Here is a 24,190-nt window from a genome sequence, read left to right as displayed (position 1 = left end):
TTATGAAAATTGTAAAAATTGCCACTTTGGACCACATTTGTAAAATTCGTGATGTACAATTTGTATATAAGCTTGTTAATAATATAACTCCATCCCCCATTTTACTATCACACCTTAACTTTTTAGTGCCAAAAATTCTACGACACTGTGCCCTATTCTATAACTCAAGAAATAGCAGAAATCCCATTATAAGAATGCAGCAGTCCTGCAATCTCCTCAATGATAGATTTGACTTTTTTCAGATAACTTAAATACAATACGCTGATTTCTATTATGTTTCAATCTTTTACTTTCCCTATATAAATCTTTAGTCATGTATAAATTATTAATCGGTTGTACATAATATTTTTGTAAATAATAATGTGTATTTTCTCGTGAACCACTACGGTTCTTTTTATGCACAATAAACAAGCTATTCATTCATTCATTATTATATATTATTATATATTATTATATATTATTATATATTATTATATATTATTATATATTATTATTATATTATTATAGTATTCTAATGTCTATGAGCCTACGCGCTATTCTCCACCCCCCCCGGGTGAAAATAGCTTATACGCTATTCTCACCCCCCTCCCGGGTGAAATTTGAAAATAGTCTGACTCCAGGGCACGTCGTCTGCTAAGCTAAAAAAGTGAATAATTAAAATATTTCAGTTAATGCCTGGACTACTTTACTAATTTGTAGTTGAAAACGCCGAGTTCCTAATATTCAAGAATCAAGAAAATTTTTAAAAATCCCCAGCAGTCCTGTGGACCACTGGCACTGACCCCTTTCGATTTCATTTTTAAACTGATCATTTGCCCTGCACCACGGCCTTATTTCCTTCGCTGGTTATTTCCATCCCTGCATTTATGAAGTTTGAACTAAGAGAGTATAGGGGAGGAGTGGAAAGAGAGGAAAATCTTGTTCCTCTTTTCTACCGCGCATCTTCAATGCGCAGTACCGAGCAATGCCTACGAGATAGGCATTGGTTTGAGGCATTAAACGGTATCGTAGGTGGCGCGACTGAGCCGGAAACTCCCTCGTACCACTCATAGATATGTTAAAATGTACCTCGCGCACGCCCCTACCCCTTCGGTAGGCGATTGCTAAGTGCTGCCACGTAGCGCCATTTTATTTGTATGAGAACTAGCTTCTATTTTTAAAATAGAGGGAGCGCCGTTTACAATTTCGTCCAGTACGACCCTACCTAACCGCTGAGGATGCTGGGAGGACTACGGTGCCGTAGGTGGGGGTACACAGGCAACACTATAGGTATGGGGGTTTCCACTCCATTCCTCTGTACCACTAGTATAATTTAGGGGCAACATTGTAATTTAGCCTTGTGAGCGGGGGAGCTTCCACTCCTCCGCTATACTCTCTTTGGTTTGAAAATTTGTTGACCAATAAGATTCGCGAAAGCCACGCGCACTCGGAGGCGGTTGAATATAAAAACGCCTAACTAACGTAGGCTCCGGCCTAACCGTTCATGATTCAGTTTCAGTTTAGTTATCGATTTGGCTTGTGAAATTTACTGTAAAAATATTTTAGACGAATATTTAACTAATAAAGTTAAGTTTAATTATGGCGTCATCAAATCGAAGATATATTTTGGGTGCTCTGCATGAACTTAATAGCGAGGAGAAGGACGACCCCAAACCTGTTTCGGTATTAGAAAGGTAATGAGCTCTTTTTTGTTATTAACAACCGAATAAAATAACCCCTTCATTAAAAATTACTAAATTTGATAGGTTTTAATCCAAAATACTGCTGCCTTTTCCAAATTATTGCTTGTTTATTGCCACCTGTTATACAATATTGCTATTTTAGTTTCTTTCTACTACTCTCGTCTTAGCCAGTATCGAAAATTGTTCTTATAAATCATATTAAACTTAACCCCTTGTACCATTATCGGATCTGCTAGGTTGGAATTTATTATAACAGCGTACCAACCTCTGTAGTTGTAAAGCTAGGTGTTTCTTTAATTTGGGGATGGGTTTTTGATTACTCGAATGTGCAGTGAAATCATTTCTATGAGAGTCAGCAACGTAATGCCCTTAAAGGGAGGGTGAAGTAGAAAATCAAGTGATTTTTTATCGATTCTTCTACCAATTTTAAGACCAGTCTGCATAGTGAAACATTCAGGAAATACTTCCGAATGATTTTAAAATTCAAATCAAATCTCGTGATAAATTTCATTCAACGCGGAACGTGCCACGAGAATTTTGTTAACAAAAAGGCAGGGCGTTACGCGATTGGTCGGCAGTCCTTGTTTAAAATTATACTTAAAATCTGAACCTAATTTGAATTTTAAAATCATTCGGAAGTATTTCCTGAATGTTTCACTATGCAGGCTGGTCTTATAATTAGTAGAAGAATCGATAAAAAATCACTTGATTTTCTACTTCACCCTCCCTTTAATTCTGACTGATAATACTTAATAATGAACGTTTTAGTTATTGAGTTAATTATGTTTAAGACATAAAAATTGTTTAGTCTCTGACGTAGCTACAAATTATCTCCCAAGTATCCGTTTTTCTTTTTCGTAGTTTCAATCTTGTCGAGAAGGTAACCAAAATGATAGCTGAATCCCAGGAAACCTTGAGCGACACATGGGCCAAGATTGGCTTATCTGAAAAGGAACAATGGGATAGACTGCTAGTAGTATTCAATTGTCACAGAGAGGTGCAACATCAAATGGTAAAAGAGGAGGAAAATCTGCTTCTTCGAATGGAAAGGTTGGTTGAAGAGTTAAAAACCGAGTACATCAATCTCTGCCAACAATTAAAAGTGGACCAGGAGTACGATGTTAACAGCGTGGGAAACATGGATCTGCTACATCAGGAGTTCCATTTGAAAGGGAGAGTCGAAAGGCTTTTGAAGAGGAAGTACGAACGTTTGGAGCGACTAACTAGTTTGCTGAAAGACGAACTAGAACTCTGCCAGCTTCTCAGCATGTCTGCAATTGATAATGGAACAGCCAGAACTGGAGACGAGGATGTTGATGACGCTAATGTTCCATCTGAAAAACAGTTGGATGAAATAAAGCAACATATCCTGATGTTACAAGATGAAAAGGTAAAAACAGTTTTTTGAACTCGAGGTATTCGTTGACTAGTACCATACTTTCTATCATTGTATTCGTTGATTGTACTCTACCAGAATATCTTCTATGATTAAATGACAAAATCCCAAAGATAATGTCGCCATCTAGTATTTAACAAATATTTATCTTTTTTACATATATTTAATTTTATCGGGTATTTTATTGAGTTTTATAAAAACTGTGGTCATCTCGATTAGTAAATCTAGTTCAATCAATTATAGTACTCGTATTGATACTCGATGCATTCCCATGGTATTTAAAAAAAATTGTCTTAAGGTTTCAAATATCTGCCATTTGTTCTCATGCACCCAAATAAATAGTTTAAGCATGTCTAGTCTGTGGTTTTAATTCAAACAAATGCAACTAGATGGCTCCCATAGTCGAGAGGAGGAAATGACTGGTATGCCAAGCTTAGCAGTGGCTAGTTTTAGCTCCGCCCTCGTTGACGAGTTCTGATTGCTCCCTGCCTTTCCCAAAATTGGTGCATGGAGCAGCATTAGCCAGTATTTTAGGGGCGCCAGACCAATAAACACATGTGGACTGGAATGGAGATATGACGCGTGGTTCTTTAAGGTTAGAGTCTCTAGCGCCACCCCGCGACCAATATTGACCACTTTCTCGACTCAACCATAGCCATAATATAAGGCTTATGAGTCGAAATTAAGTTTCGGAAATCTGACGCTAGGGGCGCTGCCGACAGGCGATGCCATTAGAAGAACGGGTTTTTAGCTTATCATTTTTGCAGTCCATCTGTGTTTAATGGTCTCTGGTGGAGCAGACATTTGCTCAAACTGAAAAGTGCTAGCCTTTCTTTCTATAATGTAACCTGCAACAATGGGGGAAATGAAAAAGAAACCTTAGTGAAAGCTTTGTGCTAATGAACTCGATATGATATTGGGAGATATTAATCTTCATAATACAAAAAGTAATAATTAGTAAAATTGCATTCTTAATTTTGCCACTTAAAGAATAGCGCGGGTCGCGTGGTTCCCCTACATGTTAAATTTCAGTACAAACTCCAGTTTTGCCTTGGCGAAGGCATTTGAGGGCGGGATTTATAAGTTTACTTTTAAATCCCGCCCACTAGCCTTGACCAAGGCTAGTTTGTAAGGAAATCTATCTCTCGAAAATTACATAAAATTTGTTAATAATTTGATAATATTCTGACAATAGGAACGACGGATGGCAAAATTTGGTCGAACTCGAACAGAAATTGTAAGGCTCGTAGAAGATTTGGAGCTTACTCCCGAAACTCGCTTTCATAAAGCCATCATCTCTTTCGATGACAATATCCAGAATATATTGTCAGAAAAGTACATGACTGATGCAAAAAATTGGTTGCTTGAAGTAAGATATCCTATATTTTGAACCTGTCCTATATTATCCTATATTTTTGACTTCGTCGAAGTTTTCGTATAGTTAAGCATCAAATTTTTTCTAAATTTAGCTTTTTCTATTGAGATCACTTTAGACTAGACACTGAAATTGTGAAGCTCAGGATTTTCATGTATTATATTTTAATTAAGTTCCTCTGAATTTAAGTAAAATGCAATTTTTTTTAGATTTATCTACACAATTTAAACCAAATATTATAATACATGATTATTTTTATTCCTATATTTTCATATAAAAACATTTTCTCCTATAAAATCCTATAATTACGGGAAAAAATTCCTTTGCAGTCCATCTAGTTCCTATTTAGTCTCTACTAAGCCTTAGACAGCGCCTCACCTGGCGTCGCTTTACCTCGAATCTATGACCTACCTCGCTCACTTCGTGACAGGCTCCAGTTTGTAAACAGTGACAAACTTACGGAACATATCTTATTCTTATAGACTTACAATATTATTTACTCTTAGTTGCTAACCCTTTGCTTAAAAATACTTCTTAATTTATTCATAACTTGAGTAACTTTGATTTCTGCAAATTTTAGCTTCAAAAACTTAAAAGCGCCAATGATGCCGTCTTAAAGGCCTTGCAGAGACAACTGGGACAGTTATGCGATGGCTTAGAAATCGGCGTGTTGGACCGGGAGGAACTTTGGTCGACTTGTGGTGAGGAAGACAAGCCGACCAAAATTCTTCCCGGTCATCACGGCCAACCAACCCACGATTGAAATGGTTCAACGAGAAATCGTTAAATACCAAGAAATTAGAAAACAAAATGTGGGGAAATTCATTGATCGTTTAAGAGTCGAACTCGTTGCATTATGGGATAAATGTTTTATCGGCACTGAAGAAAGAGAAAATTTTGTTTCCTTCAAAGATGGTAAAAACTGACAAATAATTTGCTTTTGACAAATACTTGGGCATAGAGGTGTGCGAATGCCACTTTTTGGGTATCAGACCAGTTACCAAATAGTAGCAAATACCAAAACATTTTCCTTATCAAATACCGAATCGAATAGTTAGGCCTTGGTAGATTTTTACTAATCAGTGAATCGCGTATAGTTAAGCCTAGTATTTGCGTATAGTTAAGCATACTATTCTCAAATACCGAATTGAATACCAAAAATTTACCTTATCAAATACAGAATTTAATAGTTTTTTCCAAATCGAATACCGAATAGTTAGGCCTTAGTAAGTTTTTACTACCCGATTAATTGCGAATAGTTAAGCCTAGTATTTGCGAATAGTTAATACTAGGTGACCAATTAGGAGTCATTTAAAATACGGGTCTTCATTGGTCGCCGAGTATTTCTTAGGCCTGTGCGAGTCCAGTTTTTTGGGGTTCGAGTCGAGTCTCGAGTCCTTAAAAAAGCTCTTATAGAATCTCGAGTCGAGTCTTTTAATTCGTATCGAGTCCTCAAGTCAGCTTAAGAACTAGGTTTCAAGACCAGTGTCCAGTCCTGACAAATAATATCAAGTCCCACTCGAGTCCTATTAAATTAATTCTATTAATACTAACTTTAATTTAATTTTACATAATTTTTTAAAATTCCTGTACTATTAATTAATTTCTAATAAGGATAAATTTTACTCATAAAGTATAAATCTCACGACGAAAATGACGCGCAGTAACAATAATTTTAACTTTTGGTTCTGCTTTGATTAACTCCTTTAGCTGAAGTCAAATTGTTGAACAATCACCTGTCTATTCTAAACTTTAAATCGATTAAACCCCACTAGATGCGGCGCTCTACTTAAAATTCAGGGTCACAAAGTAAATATTTCTCTCTCTCTGTCTCTGTTCGAGTCCTCGATTCGAGACTATCGAGTATTCGCCTTCATTCGAGTACTCGCACAGGCCTAGTATTTCTTAAAATTTTCCAAGGCACTTGCTGGTAGTTTTTGATGGGAGATATATAAAATTGGGACGATATCTTTTGATATAAGGTGGGTCTATGTAGCGAGAGTTGCAGTGTCAGGGCGGCAAGGCTAAATATTTATGGTAGTGAAACTTTAACCGAATAGTTAGTTCGATATTCGTATCGAACAGTGGAAATGAGCTTATCGAACACCGGATTGAATTACTCTATTGAAACGGTTAACCGCACGCCTCTATTTTAAAGGGATTCTTCTTCAAATTTTAAGACCAATTTTAGTAATGAAAAATTAAGACAATATCTCTGAATGATTAAGAAATCTCCGCTTATTATGATTTTAGTTTCATTTGGAGATATTCTCCTAAATTATGGAAATTGATCTTATAGTATAGTATCAAACCTAAGACCATTAAACACAGATGGAATGGAGATAAGGGGCGTTGTTCTTTTAGTGCTGCGGCTCTCTAGCGCCACACCGCGACCAATATTGAAACTTCTTCGACACAAAGCATAGCAAAGGCTTATGAGTCGAATTAAGTTTTTAGCGTATAATTTTTCCAGTCCATCTATGCTTAATGGTCTTAGATCAAACTAAGTACGATGGAATATACTTAAAACAATTTCTTTTATTTTCAGAAACTTTCACCGAAGATCTGTTAGAGCTCCATGAACGCGAAGTTTCGAAATGGACTCGAATGTATGAAGATAATAAAGGCATTTATGAAAAGATTGTTGAAAGAAATTCTCTGTGGGAGCAAAAGAAAACCTACGAGGTAATATCCATTTTATAATTTCACTTTGGTTGGCGGCTATTGCGATTTTAATTTCCCTAACTATATCATTATAGATTAAGGGAACTGATCCAAGCCGTTTTCAAAACCGTGGCGGAAATCTATTGCAGGAAGAGAAAGCTCGAAAGCGTCTGGACCATGAAATTCCAAAGGTTGATTTATACCTTATTAAGTTCCCTTTCAGTTTGTTTAACACTTTAAAGGAAAGCGCGGCGCCATGATCACCCCTTGCATTCTGGCTAATCTTCTGGACACGAATTTTACCTTGCCAAAGGCAGGAACCAATCAGACCTAATGCACTAGTTCCCATTGGTTCCTGCCTTTGACTTAACTAGCCTTTAGCAATCTTAGCCACTGTGTAGTAGAGAGACAATCATTTAGGGGCACCAACAGAGCCGCGCTTTCCTTCAAGGGAAAATTTCAGGTAACGGTACATTATACTTTCAAAGAACGGCATTTGTTTTTAAAAAAAATGTTAAAAATAAAATAAGCGATCTCTTATGATAACTAGCATTTAATTAGTCTTAAAAATTATCAAGGACTACTGCGCCATCCGCCTTTGATTTAGTAGCGTCAGGTAAATCGAACCACTCGCCCCTAGGGCATTGGTAGAATTCTCACAGGCTGAGAGAGATAAGGGGTAAAAGGTTCGATTTAGCAGACGCCACTAAACCAAAGGCAGATGGCGCAGTAGTCCTTGATTATTTTTAACACTAATTAAATACAAATTACTTTGCAATAAGAGATCATTTATTCATTTTTAGTTTTGCGCTCTTTAGAGCTGGAAAACTATTGTTCTGTCCCCTTGCGGCTGGGCGCCTATTCCCCTTTCTTCCCCAGTTTTTGGTGTTACCAATTTGTCCGCGCAAAACTGTAATGTGGCCGAGGCCATCTTGTTTTAATATTTAATTCCTTTCATATTTAGAAAACTGCCATTCTTTTAAGGTATAAAGTAACGTTACCTGAACTTTTCCTTTTAAGGCTTTGTTTATTTCCACTCTACACTTAGCCCTAATTACTGTTAATTGTTCCAAAAATTCGTAACTATGTTAAATGCTAGTCACTCGCAATCAATCTAATGTGAAATATGTTTCTAGTTGGATTTAAAAATCGAATTCATGATTGCTCAATCAAAAAATCAAGAGAATGCGGGAACCCTTCTCATCAATGGCAAAAAATATCAAGATTACATCGCGGCTGAAAGTCAAAATTTGAAAAATGAATTGTAAAATATCAAGAGAATGCGGGTAAATAGAAGCCGTAATCCAAAAAAGCGCTGAAAAAGAAATTAAAAAATATAAACCCCAAATATTACACTTAAGCCTTAAATAAGTATTTTTTACTAAATAGAAAATAACATTAATAAAAATACTTATTGGGGCTTTTAAGTGTACGTTTTTATTTATTTGTTTATTTGTTTATTTTATTTGATTGTTTATTTATTTATTCATTCATTTTATTTTTAAATTATTTTAATTGTTACTAAATAATTATTTAACAAGTGATATTTTTAGTTTAAAGATACTTTTATTTCTGGCAATGTTTACTTTATCATAAAATAAAATTCCTAACATAAGTTTATAAGAGATTTTCCATAAGTATGACACTACCTATACTTTGTAATGCTACTGAGAGAGACTTACAGCTCGAGCTAGTTAATGAACGAGAAGCGAGAATTGATTAACTCGGTTAATTTTGCAGACTTCCATCTTATTATTATTTAGTCTGCATTACTAAGCCTTTGATAGCAGCGCCTTACCAGGCGTCGCTTTATCCTTAATCTGTGACCTACCTCAATCACTTCATGCATGGATTAACTAACGCTAGGGATTGTTCACTAATCGGGTTTCCCATGTAATGCTATCGTCAACTACATGTTCCGAATTATTCCTTGATTCCCTTCTTCATTCCCCCAATTTTTTGGACCAAAACGGATGTTGATATAGCGCCATCTCTAGGCAAAATAAGTAGTTTTTGCCCAATTTAGGCAGGATTTCAATTATGACGTCATGGAACACGTGATATTTGGTCCAATTTTCTTATAGCTTCCTGTTAATGATAGTAGCTGCTGCTAGGGGGCGTTTGGAATATGCATGCTTTATCTTTTGGGGGGAACGAACTATCCCTAGTGTTAGTTAATCCCGGCTTCATGACAAGCTCCAGTTCCTAAGTTACCAGACTTTACAAACTTATGGACTTTACAAACTTATGGAACATATCTTATGAATTAATTTATGGTGATACTAACTCTCTAAGGTTAATTCTTTGCTAGGCGCAACAGAAAACTGAAGATGGGAAAAAACTGGTAACCCCAATGAAACGCAAAGCACCACCGACTTCTAATAAAAATACACCAGCCAGCGCTGTCAAAACACCGCGTTTACAACCAAAAGGTGTTATACCATCGGTTAATTCTAGTGCTCCGCCTTCTCCCGCCATTGTTTTGTTTCCCGGTGTAAGTGCTACAGCCGTTCAAAGTTGGCCACGGAAACTTCTACTTAAATCCTCTCCACGAAAATACGCCAATTCGCCGGTAAATTATTTTATTTTTCTGTTATCTCTGGTAGTTGGTTAAGATTCACTTAGGGCTCTTTCAGACGATCCAACTTTTTGACTCATCTTGATGGGTCAACTCGAGTTGAATCAACTAGTTGGATCGTGTGAATAAACGCTGGATGAGTTGAGTCACCAAAAACGTTGGCTAGGAAAAATTGGATCAGTGATTACAAAAACGCCTTTTTAGCGGGTTATTTCGTAAGTTCCAAGGTAGGTGGCGCTTAAAAAGTTCCATTTGGCGGTAAAAGTTTACTCGTGTGAAAAGGAAGGATTTATTTCACTTTTCTCTTCAAAAGTTGGGCAAGTTGATACAACTTTTTGACCCATCGAGCTGAGTCAAAAAGTTGGATCGTCTGAAAGAGCCTTTAATTTCCTTTTAGTTTCCTTCGAAATGATAACTTTAGAAACGTATTGCGCAAAATCAATGTATGATTGCTAAACCTCGCACGATTTATGCGTAATTCAAGAAAATCAACTTTCGTTGAATATGCCCAGGTCTTCTATAACGTATATGGACTTTCAGGTATTTACTGCTATTTTTACATTTAGCATTGAATTTTTTATTTTAAAACATTAGCTATAGTTCGGCCTAGTATTCGCGAATAGTTTGCACTAGTATTCGCGAATAGTTCGGCCTAGTATTCGCGAACACTTAATATTAACTAAGGAGAAAAACCTTTAGAAGCTCCTATATTTCAAAATACCCCTCCTCATTGTTCGCTGAGCATTTCTTTCCTTGGCACTTGCTTGATGGTAGATGAGTAATATTGGGATGATATATTTTTTAAAGAATGTGGGTCTCTCTACTCTGTGGAAAGGGTTGCAGTTCCAAGGCCCTAAATTTATGGTAGACGAATTTAACCACCTAGTCATTAATCGAATTATTCGGTTATTGGCACACCTCTAGTTTTTGGGTATGGGGACGGACGATTCAAATTAGGTTCAGGTTTTAACGATAATTTGAAATAAGGACTTCTGACCAATCGCGTAACGCCCTGTCTTCTTATTAACAAAATCCTCGTGGCACGCTCCATACCAAATGATATTTATCGCGAGATTTGAATTAAATTTGCGCGCGATGTGACAATCCTGGCGTGAGATTTACAGCGTGCAACAGGAATTTTGTTGATTAATAAAATTGTCTTGTTTTACGTGTCCATTATGGAGCGAATTTAACGGTTCAAAGTGAGCCTAAGTTTAAATACACATTAAAATAAATATATTTAGGTTGATTTAAATTATACTATGTGATGACGCGATTGTTGAAGGTCTGATAGTAATCGTTTTCAGCGTCGAAGTTTCCATCTTTTTGAGCACATTCTGAACCGATACCGATATGGTATCGGTACCGGTTCATCTAAACCAAGAAGTGATATCTAGTAGAGTACCACCAGAAGTTTATTTTCATACATGAACATTTGAGCTCCCCTTTTTTCCAAAACCCGCATTTATACCAAAAATAAATAGGGGAAAGTGTCGGACTGCCATATTTTCCTGCCTTTGCCTTAGCTTGACATGCATTTCGAGACGCTCAAGCGCGCGAGAGGTGTTTAGCCAATCAAATTTGAAGTTGATGATGTCATTCTTCCCGAAAATAACGCTCGTACGCCACCAAACGGGACAATTTGGCATAGGCGTATCTCAAGGAAGAGTCACAACCTCGGACCTCAGCGCTCTGTTCTATTTTCTTTAGTGTTATTTTCGCGTTGGAACGAGGTTAAAATTTGTTTAAAACGTTAGCACGACGAAAATAAATAAAAAATGCCGCAAATCATCATTTATTTCAAAAAACTCATGGGTAAAATCCTTCAGAATTTCGTTCAAACTGAGGCCCTGGGTTGTCATTATAAGCTAAATGGTTTTAATATTAGTAAATAACATCAATATTAGCAGGAGTTCATAATAACCCCCCTTCGGGGGGGAAGTACGAAACTTGCCATAGAGCTAATGGTAAAAATCGCGAACAACAAGATTTTGTCGTTGCGCATATAAAGGACTAGCCTGTTGATGGACATACAACTTTACAATAGATTGTAGTAGTATCTATACTCCTTGGTTTTCGTTCCAAAACTTGGCTGGGAGCCTGGGATCTCCGTCCTTAAGAAAAATGGCGAGTATGTGGACGTAGAAACACGATGGAATTCTTATATTAAAGATACTGGGAATCAATTTGTCCATACCGTTTTAATTTAACCACGGAATTCTCTCTCACACATATCACAAGAAAACAATAATGACTATCGTTTAAATGTTTTGTAGAAAACTAGAAACCATCGCAAAGCCAACTTCATAGCCAAGGCTTAATGTACACCGCGGCTGACCGCGCGGCGCGCCGATAGACGCGACTCGCGAGCCATTTTCGCTCCCAAAATCACAAGATAAAAATAGTGCTAACCCGGAATATGGGAAATTAATGCGCGTGGGGTAACTATTTCTTTGGGAGTTAAGCGGTGTATAAATCCGCTGAGCTTTACGGCGAAACTTTGTTGCTACGGGCTTTTTAACTAGTTTCGTACTTCCCCCCGAAGGGGGGTTATTATGAACTCCTGATATTAGCAAACTAAATTAATACAATCATGTACATCATCAATTTAAATTGTGGCCACGGTTAGCCTCAGTCAAAAGCAACTAATGTAAAATAAAACCGCACTATTTCTTCACGCGCAATTATCTTAGGTACATGGTGAATAGGCGAGTGGGATGAAACAGATTTCGCGAGTATGCATTCACCCCTCCAAATGCATGTCACAGACGAAGGAGAGAGTCCGACACTTTCCCCTATTTATTTTTGTTTATACCCGTTTTGTGTAAAATCCAAATTTCTCATATCGTTTATTTTTAATTTCAAATTGCAATACTTATATTAACTTGAAATTTTTGGCCTTTTCTGGGTTGAAAAAGCGTCCTTGTTTCGCCAAGGATTGTGTATAAATGCAATTTTTTATAATACTTGTTTTTGTATAATATATTTATAATCTTTGAAACTGATGCATTCAACAAAACAATAGCGCAAACCTTAAATCCAAAATTTCATATTTTTGCTTGTTAAATTTTAGTTCACAATATATATATTTTTAAAGATTCTAGACACTGTTGTACTGCAATATTTCGCCGGTGAAATGGACACGATGTTACATCATGTATCTCCGATTAGTTACTTCGATTCATTCTCCATATTTTCAAGCATGCCCATTAAGAACGAGCGTTCACAAAAGAATCTCACCATCAAAGGACACGATAACACAGTTTGGACGTTGAACGCTTTCTCCCTGATATTAGTGTCGCTAGTGACACTTCTAGCTACCTGTAAACAAATGAAATTATGGAAAAAGAATTGTTGGACTTTTTCAAAGTGCATCTGGATATACTTTGCTGATTTATTGCAAAATCGTAAGTAATTAGACCGATTTAATTAAATAGCTAAACCATAGCAAGAAGGAATATACAATAAGAATAATTCGCTAGATTTTGCGCCGGTATCAGTTGACAAGTAAGCCCCACCCCTTTCATGTCCGTCATTGCTCTGCGTTTTCCTATTGGATCCCGTGGGGATAGGTCATACAGACGCGAATAATAATATAATAATAATAATCTAGGCTTTGTCTATGAAGGGATTTCCACCCTAAACCTGTGGCTAGTTTACAGGTGGGACCTTTACAATGCATAGAGGGGTGGTGGCTAGCCCCTATGCCACAGCTAACCTACAGCGCCCTATACTAACTATTACCGTTAACCTCTGCAAGTTTTGATGGAAAGGAGAAACCGGGTTAGACCGCGGAGGAAAACTCCTTTTATCAAGCGGGGAGAGAACTTGCAAACTCTACGCGGAAGGATTTGTTCCCGGATTTTCACCCGGTGCCACAGTCCGGGATCGAACCCGGGATCCTCTTGCTGCGAGGCGAACGCGCTAACCGCTTCGCCACCCCACTCCAGAATGACGTATTTCGACTAGAAAAAACATAACTAGAGCAAATTAAACAGAAAATGGTGGCTGCCCGCGGTGCTGAATAGGTACGCCAGTTGTTTTCAATTGCCATTAACTAGCTAGTTAAAGGTTTTGAACGTAAATTGGTGGAGTTGAATATGTAACTCTACGTGAAAATTGTTCTACAATTATTTCTAAATCGAATCAAGTGTACTAATGATTTCGTGAGTTCCAAAAACCAAACCGAGGCTTAACGCAAAGGTAAAAGAGATAGATAGTGAAAAACATAAAGTAAGATAAAATATTAAGCCCCCACCTCCGTTTACAATCCTCCCCCCCCCCACCAATGAAGGGGAATTGTCGACTATAACGCGAGCACCGGACGCCTTTTTATGCCTTCAAATATAAATCACTTCCTGGTTTAACCAAGAAGCGATATATAGTTTATTAGAAAGAAGGTATAAGATGCCTAGGACTGTTCACGAGCTCGAGCCAGCTTGCCGAGCTTTTAAAAAGCTCGCTCAGCTCGGCTCGCGAACAGTCCTAATTTAGATGCCTAAGTATTCGCGCGCCATAGTCCCAGTCCCTCTTCAAAAATACAAAGAGGGGACGTAAAAGGAGGCCGAAGCATTTCGCCTCTCCTTAGTCGGAGAATACGTAATTTTCGTTTTTCGCGTCGCGCTAACGTCAGTTTTCTAGAACCAATGAGATGCTGGTTGTAATTTAGAGGCGGAGATTAACTCCGGACCTACGTTTGAACTGGAGATAAAGCTGGAAATGCGGCGAATTTACACCTTCTCCCTAATAAACTAGATATCACTTCTTAGTTTAACTAAAGAAAAAATAATTGAAACTTGATGTTGCTAAAATTACGTTTAGGAAATAATTTGAGGGGCGAAGTTACAAAATGTGTAGCTACACAATTGCGCGTCTAGAATTTTCGTTTGAAATATCAGTAATTTGTTTTTCAGAAACCATATAATGATGTATATTTAATGCTTTTAGCTGTAGCATCATTGGAGGAACGTGGAGTGAAGAAATGGTTGCGCGCTATTTGGATTTTCGGAACTTTGGTGCTGGCGTATGCGTGGTCGGGAAATTTAACTGGCACACTAATGACTGGCAAGTCCCAAAAATTTGACACTATCGAAGATTTGATTGCAAATCCAAAAGTTTTGACTCTCATGTCCAAGAATTGTAAAATATACAATTTAATAACGGTATGTTCCATATATTATAAACTTATGTTAAAACCTATTTAGTTTCTTCTGGAGTATGTTAATCTCTCAGTTTGAAGTTTTTTATCGACTAGTGATCACAAAGCTGCTCGAAACCCATAAGATGTTCCAGAAAATTTTATAATAAGAATTAGATTAAAACATTCGTTCTTGATTAAAGCAATATGTGGTGCGTGCTTTTTTGATAGTCTTTTTTAGTTTTCCCCCCTTTTTTCCCAATTATTTTGTGACCAATTTGGCCGCCCAAAACTGTAATATTTCCCAAGGCCATCTTTTTATTATTAAATGTCATTTAAAAAATCGGTCTGTGCAGGAACCAGTAATGCTTTTAAAATTACCGGTAATTTACAAAACACGCAAAAACTACCGAATTATATCTTACCTTAAGTTTAGAGTGGTAATTTTATCGGTAAATTTACTAAATTTTAATCTGTACTTTACCCGATAAATTACCATCTTTAAAAATTAAATTGCGGTAATTTCACATCTCTAAGGAATGCATACAGCCCCATATCCGTCATTAATTTCTATGAGGGATTTGTGGGCTGAGCTTGAACACTTCCCGTCACGATTAACTAACTGTCATTTCAATGGTCGATGCAACAGCTAGGCAGCGATATGGATTATTCGCATCATAAATTTCGTCATACATAATGATGAGTCTAGCTATTCCCACAAAATCTCCCTTTTGATGACGTTGCTGACGGAGACGGCGAAAAATACGTTAATCCTTTTTACCTCTGTCGCTATGACCCGTCTCTTCTTTCATGCCCCCCCCCGGGAAGGGCGTCGTGGACTTTGAGGTGCGCCCAATATACCCTGCTCTCTATTCCTGCTTCTAAAATTACATGAATCCCTGGTAACAGTAAATAAATCTAAGTGGACAAAAACACTTGTCTCGGGGCTAATTCGTGATACAGTTGCACGCGTTAATTTTTCAGCAAAACGAAATTGCGTATCCCGGTTTGAGGAAAAAAGGAGGGAGACTATTTCATTTCCTCAATGATCCAAATGTAACGGACCAATTGGCGAATGGCAAATCGGTTATCATTGATCAAACGCAAATGTTTTGGGATCCTGGTCGCGGACATTTGTTTAACCTGTGGAATCAATTGGATGAGAAGAAAAGACGGATTTATGTCGGAAAGAAAACTTACGAGCCCATATTCGCTCATATGTTTTTCAACAAAAGAATTCATCGAGAAATCCTTGAAAATGTCAACTATCTGTAAGTATTTTGGACGAAAATTAGAGATGACCGATACCCGGCTTAACCCGATACCGATCGTTGCCGGTGCAAACAGGAACCGATACCGATATTTACTCACTATGATCCAAAAACTCGATTCTTCGACCGATGCCAATATTTTTAGTAGGACAGTGCCATTTACGGATCAAGGAAATAATTTAATTTAAAGTGTAATTTCATGAATTATACTTCTAACTACACTGTTTAGAGGTATTTCCAAAATAATATTATTTTTTTATATAAATGAGAAATCATCACGATTGACATTCATAGAAATGAAATATTATCAATACATTACTGAAAGACCTAAAAATGTCACGTAGCGCCATTTAAAATATTTTAAACGAGTATCGGTTTAGTAGCATATTAAACGAGTAATGGTTTAGTATCATATTAAACCAACCGATCCGATACTATCGGAAAACCCTGAGTATCGGTGCCTAGTTTTAAAATCATTCAGAAGTATTTCCTGGATGTTTCACTATGCAGACTGTTCTTATAATAACTAGAAGAATCGATAAAAAGCACTTGATTTTCCACTTCACCCTCCCTTCAAGGAATTTGAAATGTTCATTTTCGCGCGCTTGGAATTTTAAAATATTAGATTTTGCGCGCAATGCCATCTCGCGGTAAAATAGAGGAAAAATAAGAAGTGGCGTTTCTTAAAAGTCGCCCCGTTCGAAACTACCGCGCACAGGCCTTGATTAACGTAGGCAGCGGTATAACTAAGTTCCTGGATAATTCTCGAGGTTTTACGTTAAATTACAGTCGATGTGTTATTCTATAATTAATTTTATTATTATTTTTTTTTAAACAGTTGCCAACGAATATTTGAAACTAGTCTACTGTCTACCCACAGATTTTCTGCAAATTTTTACGCTCAAAAATACCTAGTGGAGTCTGGCGCTTTGATATTGGGGGAGCCAATGAACTTGATCTTTCTCACTTCCGTTTTCCGAGTCTGGATTGTAGGAAACATTATGGCTGCATTCATTTTCGTCTTTGAAGTGATACTGTCGTTAGTGATACTTTCTTACGGGGGATCATAAATTATTTTTCCGTATCAAATTTCAATAGAAATTCTATACATAATTGGCACATCAATTTTAAACATACTTCGAAATTACTATTTTTATAAGATCAACTCAGATTCATATGGATCTCATGATATTTACCTCATTTCACCCCAACAGGTTTTAAATTAAATAGTTTTTAATAGAATTGTAATTAAATACAGCAAAATGCTAAAAAATTATACAGTATAAGATTTTTATGAGTTAGAAGAAGCAGTGGTCACAAAATGTGCCCGTTGGCTATTTGGAGCACTCATTTCTACAAAAATGCCACCAGAAGTTAGTATTATCCATGAGTTATCTGCAAAATTTAAACTGTTAAACATTTATCAACTAGTTATTTCAACATCACGCTAAGTAAACCCAGGGATAGATGTAATTTTAGAAGCAGGAATGGAGAATGGTTAGTATTTACTACAGTCCGACTCATAGCCCGGTATAGAGCCCCTCCCTTCAACACGTAAAGAAAATTTTAAATTATCTTACTGGCTCACTTAAACTACGTTTTGATGACGTTGCTGACGGGGACGGCGAAAAATAAGTAATTCGTTTTTACCTCTGTCGCTATGGAATGTAGGACATAATGCCCCCTGGACATAATCCCCCGGACATAATCCCTCCATTAGAGAAGAAAAGGACATAATCCCCTCAGGTAGGAGACAAAATCCCCCGGACAATTTCCCCCGAATGGATGCCGAAGACAAAATACCCCCAGCCCTAGGACAAATTCCCCCCAGCCCCAGGACAAATTCCCCCAATAAATGTAAAAATAACATTTTGGAAAAGGCGTACCTTTGTTGGTCGCTGTAATTTCCATGGTTTAATGAGAAAGTGTAAAAATATGCATTGTCTTTTATAGAATTCTTAAAAATTTTAAGCCTAGGCCAGTCTCTAAAGGGGGGGGGGGAAATCTCAATATTTTAAAAGAAATGTTTCTTCGGAAAAAAATAAATGTAAAAAATAATATTTTGGAAAAGGCGTACAATTGTTACAATATTTCCAAAATATTACAAACCTAACCTAACCTAACCTAACCTAACCCAACCCAACCCAACCTAACCTAACCTAACCTAACCCAACCAAACCCAACCGATCCTAACCAAACCTAACCTAACCTAACCCTATCAAACCCAACTGAACCCGAATAAAATCCAAAAAAATGTCAAACTGAATGTCAATATTGAATGTCAGTGACACAACTAATTTACAATTCGAAAACAAAAATTGTTTCGTATTTCCAATTTTTCTCCATTATTCACGCTAATAACTAATTATTAATTTGTAAACCTATTTCTACCCTCGAAATGAATGAAACTGAACGAAATAATTAGAAATTATTCAAATAATATTTTGATAACACTCACGTACCTTCGAGGAATCGAACCCACCATTCTTCTCGCCGCTGTTCAAGCCTTATCCACTACGCCACCAGATCGCTGAGGCTTCCAGTGTTTTAGATAATATTGATATTGTATTTTTTTATTGTCGGGGGATTATAACCGGGAATTTTGTCTAGAGAGTGGGGGGATTTTGTCTAGAGAGTGGGGGGATTTTGTCTTGAGAGTGGGGGGATTTTGTACTCTTAACTAGGATGGAGGGAAAATGACCGGGGGATTTTGTACGTTTTTAAAAATGGGGGGATTATGACCGGGGGTCTTTTGTCGTGGGGGTATTTAGTCCGTATACCGTCGCTATGACCCCGCCTCTTCTTTCATACCCCCCCCCGTCCCGTGGAAGGGGGTCCGGGACTTTGGCGCGCGCCAACATTACACTGTTCTCCATTACTGCTTCTAAAATTACATCTAACCCTGGTAAAACTAATTTATTCATACCCACGAAAAGTGTTTTACAAATTTCCTCATGAGAATAAAAATAGCAATCAGAACGAAAAGAACATTCTGCTCTAAAATTGCTTGATTCTGCTGCTTAAAAATTCAACTAAAAACAATTTTCTTTTTGAATCCAACAATTTACTGTAACATGTCTATTTACCTTGATTTAAATATAAATTTACCTTTTGAAGCATTATTTACAATAATATAGAAAGAAATTGTACGGATATTGATAAGCCTTCATATCGTTTGAAAATGTAACTTTTTACTAGGGTCACTACCTCCTATAGGAGGTAGTGCTAGGGTACTCCTTTTTATCGGAGAGAACTTAGCAATGAACCCTTTCGTTAAGTGCACTATATTGAGGCTATTTTCCACTTTGCGAAAACCACCCAAATTGCTGGAGTTCCGTCGAATGGAACCTCTCAATTTTGGTTCCAGTCGGATTGAAATAGGTGAATATATATAAAGAAATTGGTCTTTTTGAACTTGTTGAAAAATAAGAAATCGTCATGACAGTTGCGCGCGATTTTGCACGTGACGTGAGTCTGGTGGTTTATTGTTAAGCCATGGATATGGAATGAGCGTAAGGAAATTTTTTTCACACTATCTTAGAGCATGAAAACAAATCCTCACGCGCATTCTTCGCGAGCGTCATTTCTCCAGACTAGAAACGTCACTCGTAACGATTTGTTATATTTTTCAATTAGCCCCTCCTAGTTTATATATTTACCTATTCGGTCCATTGGGAGGGAATCTCCAAACCGTGGACCGTCTTCTTTCATCTTGAATAAAAACAGAAAATGGTTTCGAGATAAAGGGAGCTCAGATTTTCACATATGAAATCGTATAGAATCTATTCTTGTGAAGATACAAAATGAGCTTTTAGCATTATAATTATTTAGGGTGGAACAGAAAGGAAGAACACTTATTTCAAGTAAAATGTCGCATTACTACTCCTAAAATGAGATCCCTCATTCAGATTTGTGGCTTTAAAAGCGGTATCGTGTTTCTGACAATCATTAATGGTGCTCTTATGTGTGTGTTGTTTTGTGAGTTTTAAACTTCAATTTCAACTCGAGCAGTGGCGTCGCTAGGCCTTTTTTGGGGGGGCTATAGAAGATAATAGGTATAACTTTATTTTAAACGATTTAACCATTATTAATGTTAATTATTGAAGTTTAAAATAATTAAAAATAATTATATTTATTTAAATATTAAAGATACACCTCTCGTGCAAAGAGAGAGATTATCATTGCCTCCTATATCTACCAAGGCAAGTTTGAGAAGATAATAGGTATAACTTTATTTTAAACGATTTAACCATTATTAAGTCAATTATTGAAGATTAAAATAATTAAAAATAATTATATTTATTTAAATATTAAAGATAAACCTCTCGTGCAAAGAGAGAGATTATCATTGCCTCCTATATCTACCAAGGCCCGTGCATGCGATATATTTCCTTCATTGCCTCCTATATCTATCAAGGCCCGTGCATTGTGATATATTTCATTCATTGCCTCCTATATCTATCAAGGCCCGTGCATTGCGATATATTTTTCAAAACAACAACAAAAATGGGAAACCCTAACTCAGAAACATAATGACGTTTTCATTGGATACTTAAGTTTATATAATCTTCTTGACACGGAGAGGTAATATTTTGGTTTTCCCAACTTGTTTTTTTTGTTTAGGGTCTTTGAATTTTTTTCTTTTTATTTATGTGCAAATCAAATAGATTATTTAGGGTGGAACAGAAAGGAAGAACACTTATTTCAAGTAAAATGTCGCTTTACTACTCCTAAAATGAGATCCCTCATTCAGATTTGTGGCTTTAAAAGCAGTATCTAAGTGGCTACTATTAAGTCCCAGCCATTGGGCCATCTTGTTTATATTAAGTTCTTATAATAACTTTAAAATAGTTTGCCCAGATTTGCCCCCCCCCCCAAATTTCAAACCCTAGCGACGCTACTGATTTACTCGAGTCATAATCGTCCTTAATTTTAGCTGTTTGGTCCGAAATGCCACATTTAAACCGTTTTTGTTGTAAAATTTCGAATCATAACAAATGTTTGAACTACGTAATTAAACTCAAATTTCTCATATCGATTAAACTTCAATTCAAATTGCTATACATATAATAATTTCCAATTTCTGGCACTTTGTTGGTTTGAAAAAGTGTCGCCGAAGATTGTGTATAAATGCAGTTTTGTAAGGAATGCGAAGCAAAACTGCTTTTTGTATAATTTTCTTTAAAATGAAGAGACATTAACGGTTCAGAGTGAGCCGAAAGTTAAATACACGCTTAAATAATCAGGTTAAGATTTTGAAACAGAAGAAAAGATCGTGGTGGCAATTAGATCAGTGAAAGGGCTAATGGTAAACGTTTAGTAGCTACCGAGTTTTCATTCTTTTAATAGACCCCAACTTTTCACGATCATTTTAAAAGCCTTCAATATCAGAATTAGGGCCAAAAAACTGCGTAGATTTTTTGGGTGACACGCGTTTTGAGGCCAACTGGACGGGCTTCTAAAGCGGGTTCAGCGGGAAAAGCGTGATCGGGTCGGCTGTGGTACGAATCAACTTGGTACTCACATTATTTTGGTTTTTTCCCATGTGTCACCCCAAACGTAGACACAAGAACTGCGCAAGTTTCGGGATACTTAACCATAATTTCAGCTAGTGGGTCCTAGTTGTATCAAGATGAAATTAAACCTAGTATTGCCTCCTAGTTCGAGATTTAGGTCTACCTTCAGGTCACTTTCGTAGTTTAAGTTCTCAATAATGGGAACGATTAGTTCTTCATCGTAACGATAGTTGAGCCCCGTTTTTGCATTTTTAATTCCCTAATTATGAGCGAGCGAAATTGTTTGGCAATTAAACAAATGTTAAAGTTATTCGGGGTGTGTTTAGGGTCACCTTAATCATTTCCTGATGAGTTATCTTAAATTCGTTTCCTTCAAAGAGTAACGTGGCCATAACGGCTGCCTTTGAGTGCGTATGAATCGCGGCACCGGCTCCTTTAGATTACGTAATAAAACACCGAGCTATAGGTGCGCGGTACGCCAACTGTGGAACGGCTCAGGTTGGGCGGGACGCCAAAAAGGGGGATTAATAGTCGGACTCAATTGTAGTTGGTTCGTCTGTAGCCCTTTTAGCCAATGCGTCCGAGCATTCCTCCCCCATTCGGTCGCGTCCCCCCCCCGGACCTAAGCCGTTCCACAGTTAACGCGCCTATTTCTCCTCCTCCCCTCATCTTCCTTTTTTAGACAACTTTAAGCAAATATAAGCGATATTACCCCCCCCCCCCCGGGTTTTTAACACGGACCACCATTACTTCATTTTTCTCGCGGGATGGGGGACTAATGTAATGGCACCTTCCTGAGTTTGACTGCTTTACGTTCTATGTATATTTAACACGGACCGCTATTTCTACAATATAAAGCGCAACGCAAATTTTAAAAATTCTAGGCCTACCTCTGATAATGTAAGCATTCATAAACAATGGCGTACAGTCACTCTTCTTAAAGGAATAGCGACGTGATTTAAAAATGATCTCAAATCTAAAGAAAACCTTACTTTTTTGAGAGTTTAAACTCTTCTGATTCCAAAAATATGCTTGATTAATATTTAAATATGAAGGAAAACACAGAAAAAACACTTTGAAAACTTGAAATTTGGGGGGCAAAAGCAAATTTGCGAAGAAGATTTTTGGCGGGTTTTCTCCTTGCTACGTCACTCACGGCATCTCGCGGAAAAGCCAAACGCGCGCGCCCGAGACTCCCGAGTCTACTAATGCCACGCGAATCTGAATAAAATAGGCTTAACACTTAGGCTGAGACACTTATAGGCGTCACGTGAGCGACATCTAGAGTGAAAGTTTCTCCTTACTACGTCATCAAGCGAAACAAAATTTAACTAGGCCTTTTCCGAACACTAAACTTTGATCGCAATTTTACAAATTTCTACGAAACCAAATACAAAAGTAAACATATCATAATAAACTAGATTTTTCAAGGATTTTTTTAGCATTTTGAGTTTGTGGGTGACGAAAATTATGTCACTAACACTTTAAGTTTTTTAGAAGGGGAGGGTCCAGCGATATCGTCTCCATTTATGTTTTGAACAAAGAGATCGTCAGCTTGAATTCGTTCTTTCTGGATTCCAGATGGCGCCAGGTATATTTCGTCACCAAGTTTAATACTAACCGCGCCACCTGTCCCCGTTAGCCAACCAAGATTATAGAAACTTCTACAGAGTTCCGGTATCAGTCTACGAGGATGCGTCTGACATTATTGGAATAAATTGAAAATGGATCTAAATTAGGCGTAAAATTTGGGACTACCACACGCCATATTGGTGTGGCTCGAGGCTTCGTAGGTGGCTTCTCCTCTTTAACCCAAAATTAATAGAGTAGTCTCGGTACTACGTACGCAAACGTCATACCCTTCTCTCTCTTAGCTCAATGCCATTGCCATCCCCCTACTGGACACACCCCTTCTAACGACCCTAGTCAATAAAGTAATGGCAGTACTACGTATTTAAACGTCATACCCTTCCTACTCTTAGCTCCGTGTCATCCCCCCTACTATGAGCGTACAGTATCCCCTCTTACAAGAGCGCGCCCAGAGGGAGGGAGGGATAAACAGTCTACACCCCTGTCTAGCGCCACAGAATGTAAAGTTTACCTAAGTTTCACTTTGGTTATTTAAACTACGAGAAACACTCTCCTACATGGTATTAATTTGATATTTAACTATATAATTAAATTAAATGGCATATTTACCTCGTTCAGCTCTCCGTCCATGACTATGTTGTATTCGAAACAACGTTTTACTTTACCGAGAAACTGAACAAACCACGTTGCGACTTTCCAAATAAAAGAAAAACTGAGAAAAGAAAGGCAGAAGTTTTAGCAGACGATTTCACCAGAGTCAAGTTAAAACGAGTTTCCAAGAAGAGAGTGTCTATTCTCACCCCCGGGTGGAAATAGCCTACGCATAGAGAAATATTATAGAATTCTAATGTCTATGAGCCTACGCGCTATTCTCAACCCCCCGGGTGAAAATAGCTTATACGCTATTCTCACCCCCCTCCCGGGTGAAAATAGTCTGACTAATTAATTATAGTGGTCTATGACCATTGACCAGGGCACGTC

At 37.4% G+C, this 24,190-nt stretch overlaps 3 protein-coding genes and 1 pseudogene across 10 annotated transcripts; 3 read left to right on the top strand and 1 right to left on the bottom strand.

Moving 5' to 3' along the window:
* The first annotated feature begins 1,578 nt into the window (after positions 1–1,578).
* Positions 1,579–5,216, top strand: LOC149668328 (protein regulator of cytokinesis 1-like). The gene is made up of 4 exons (XM_089841274.1): positions 1,579–1,673; positions 2,544–3,072; positions 4,274–4,447; positions 5,034–5,216. The coding sequence occupies exons 1-4, from the start codon at positions 1,579–1,581 to the stop codon at positions 5,214–5,216; spliced, it is 981 nt and encodes a 326-aa protein (XP_089697400.1).
* A 1-nt stretch (position 5,217) lies between these two features.
* LOC149668327 (protein regulator of cytokinesis 1-like) lies at positions 5,218–7,377 on the top strand. The gene is made up of 3 exons (XM_089841273.1): positions 5,218–5,368; positions 7,002–7,138; positions 7,213–7,377. Exons 1-3 carry the CDS (start codon positions 5,218–5,220, stop codon positions 7,375–7,377), a joined length of 453 nt encoding a protein of 150 aa, XP_089697399.1.
* A 2,030-nt stretch (positions 7,378–9,407) lies between these two features.
* On the top strand, positions 9,408–15,932 carry LOC149668326 (uncharacterized). 7 transcript variants are annotated; one of them, XR_016368064.1, is made up of 6 exons: positions 9,409–9,689; positions 9,916–10,012; positions 10,093–10,235; positions 12,793–13,102; positions 14,643–15,044; positions 15,817–15,932. XR_016368064.1 is itself a non-coding variant. In XM_089841231.1 (4 exons), exons 1-4 carry the CDS (start codon positions 10,200–10,202, stop codon positions 14,917–14,919), a joined length of 558 nt encoding a protein of 185 aa, XP_089697357.1. In that variant the 5' UTR covers positions 9,885–10,199; the 3' UTR covers positions 14,920–15,273. The 7 variants fall into 7 exon arrangements, 2 of the variants coding, with proteins under 2 accessions (XP_089697357.1, XP_089697356.1); XR_016368067.1 differs by lacking the exon at positions 9,916–10,012 and having other exon boundaries at positions 9,408–9,689; positions 10,117–10,235; XR_016368066.1 differs by lacking the exon at positions 9,916–10,012.
* Positions 15,933–21,623: 5,691 nt separating this feature from the next.
* Positions 21,624–23,986, bottom strand: LOC149668325 (methylthioribulose-1-phosphate dehydratase-like; annotated as a pseudogene). The gene is made up of 6 exons (XR_016368071.1): positions 23,819–23,986; positions 23,103–23,318; positions 22,510–22,555; positions 21,952–22,052; positions 21,783–21,878; positions 21,624–21,721 (listed from the first exon to the last, which is right to left on the bottom strand). The product of XR_016368071.1 is annotated as a methylthioribulose-1-phosphate dehydratase-like (transcript).
* Positions 23,987–24,190: the final 204 nt, after the last annotated feature.

This window comes from Phalangium opilio, unplaced genomic scaffold, assembly GCF_054372755.1.
Source record: "Phalangium opilio isolate 3A_F unplaced genomic scaffold, DU_Popi_V2 ptg000056l_1, whole genome shotgun sequence".
In the NCBI taxonomy this organism is placed as follows: Eukaryota; Metazoa; Arthropoda; class Arachnida; order Opiliones; family Phalangiidae; genus Phalangium; species Phalangium opilio.
The sequence above is the reverse complement of the archived record's forward strand: the minus strand, read 5'-3'. Positions and strand labels throughout refer to the sequence as shown.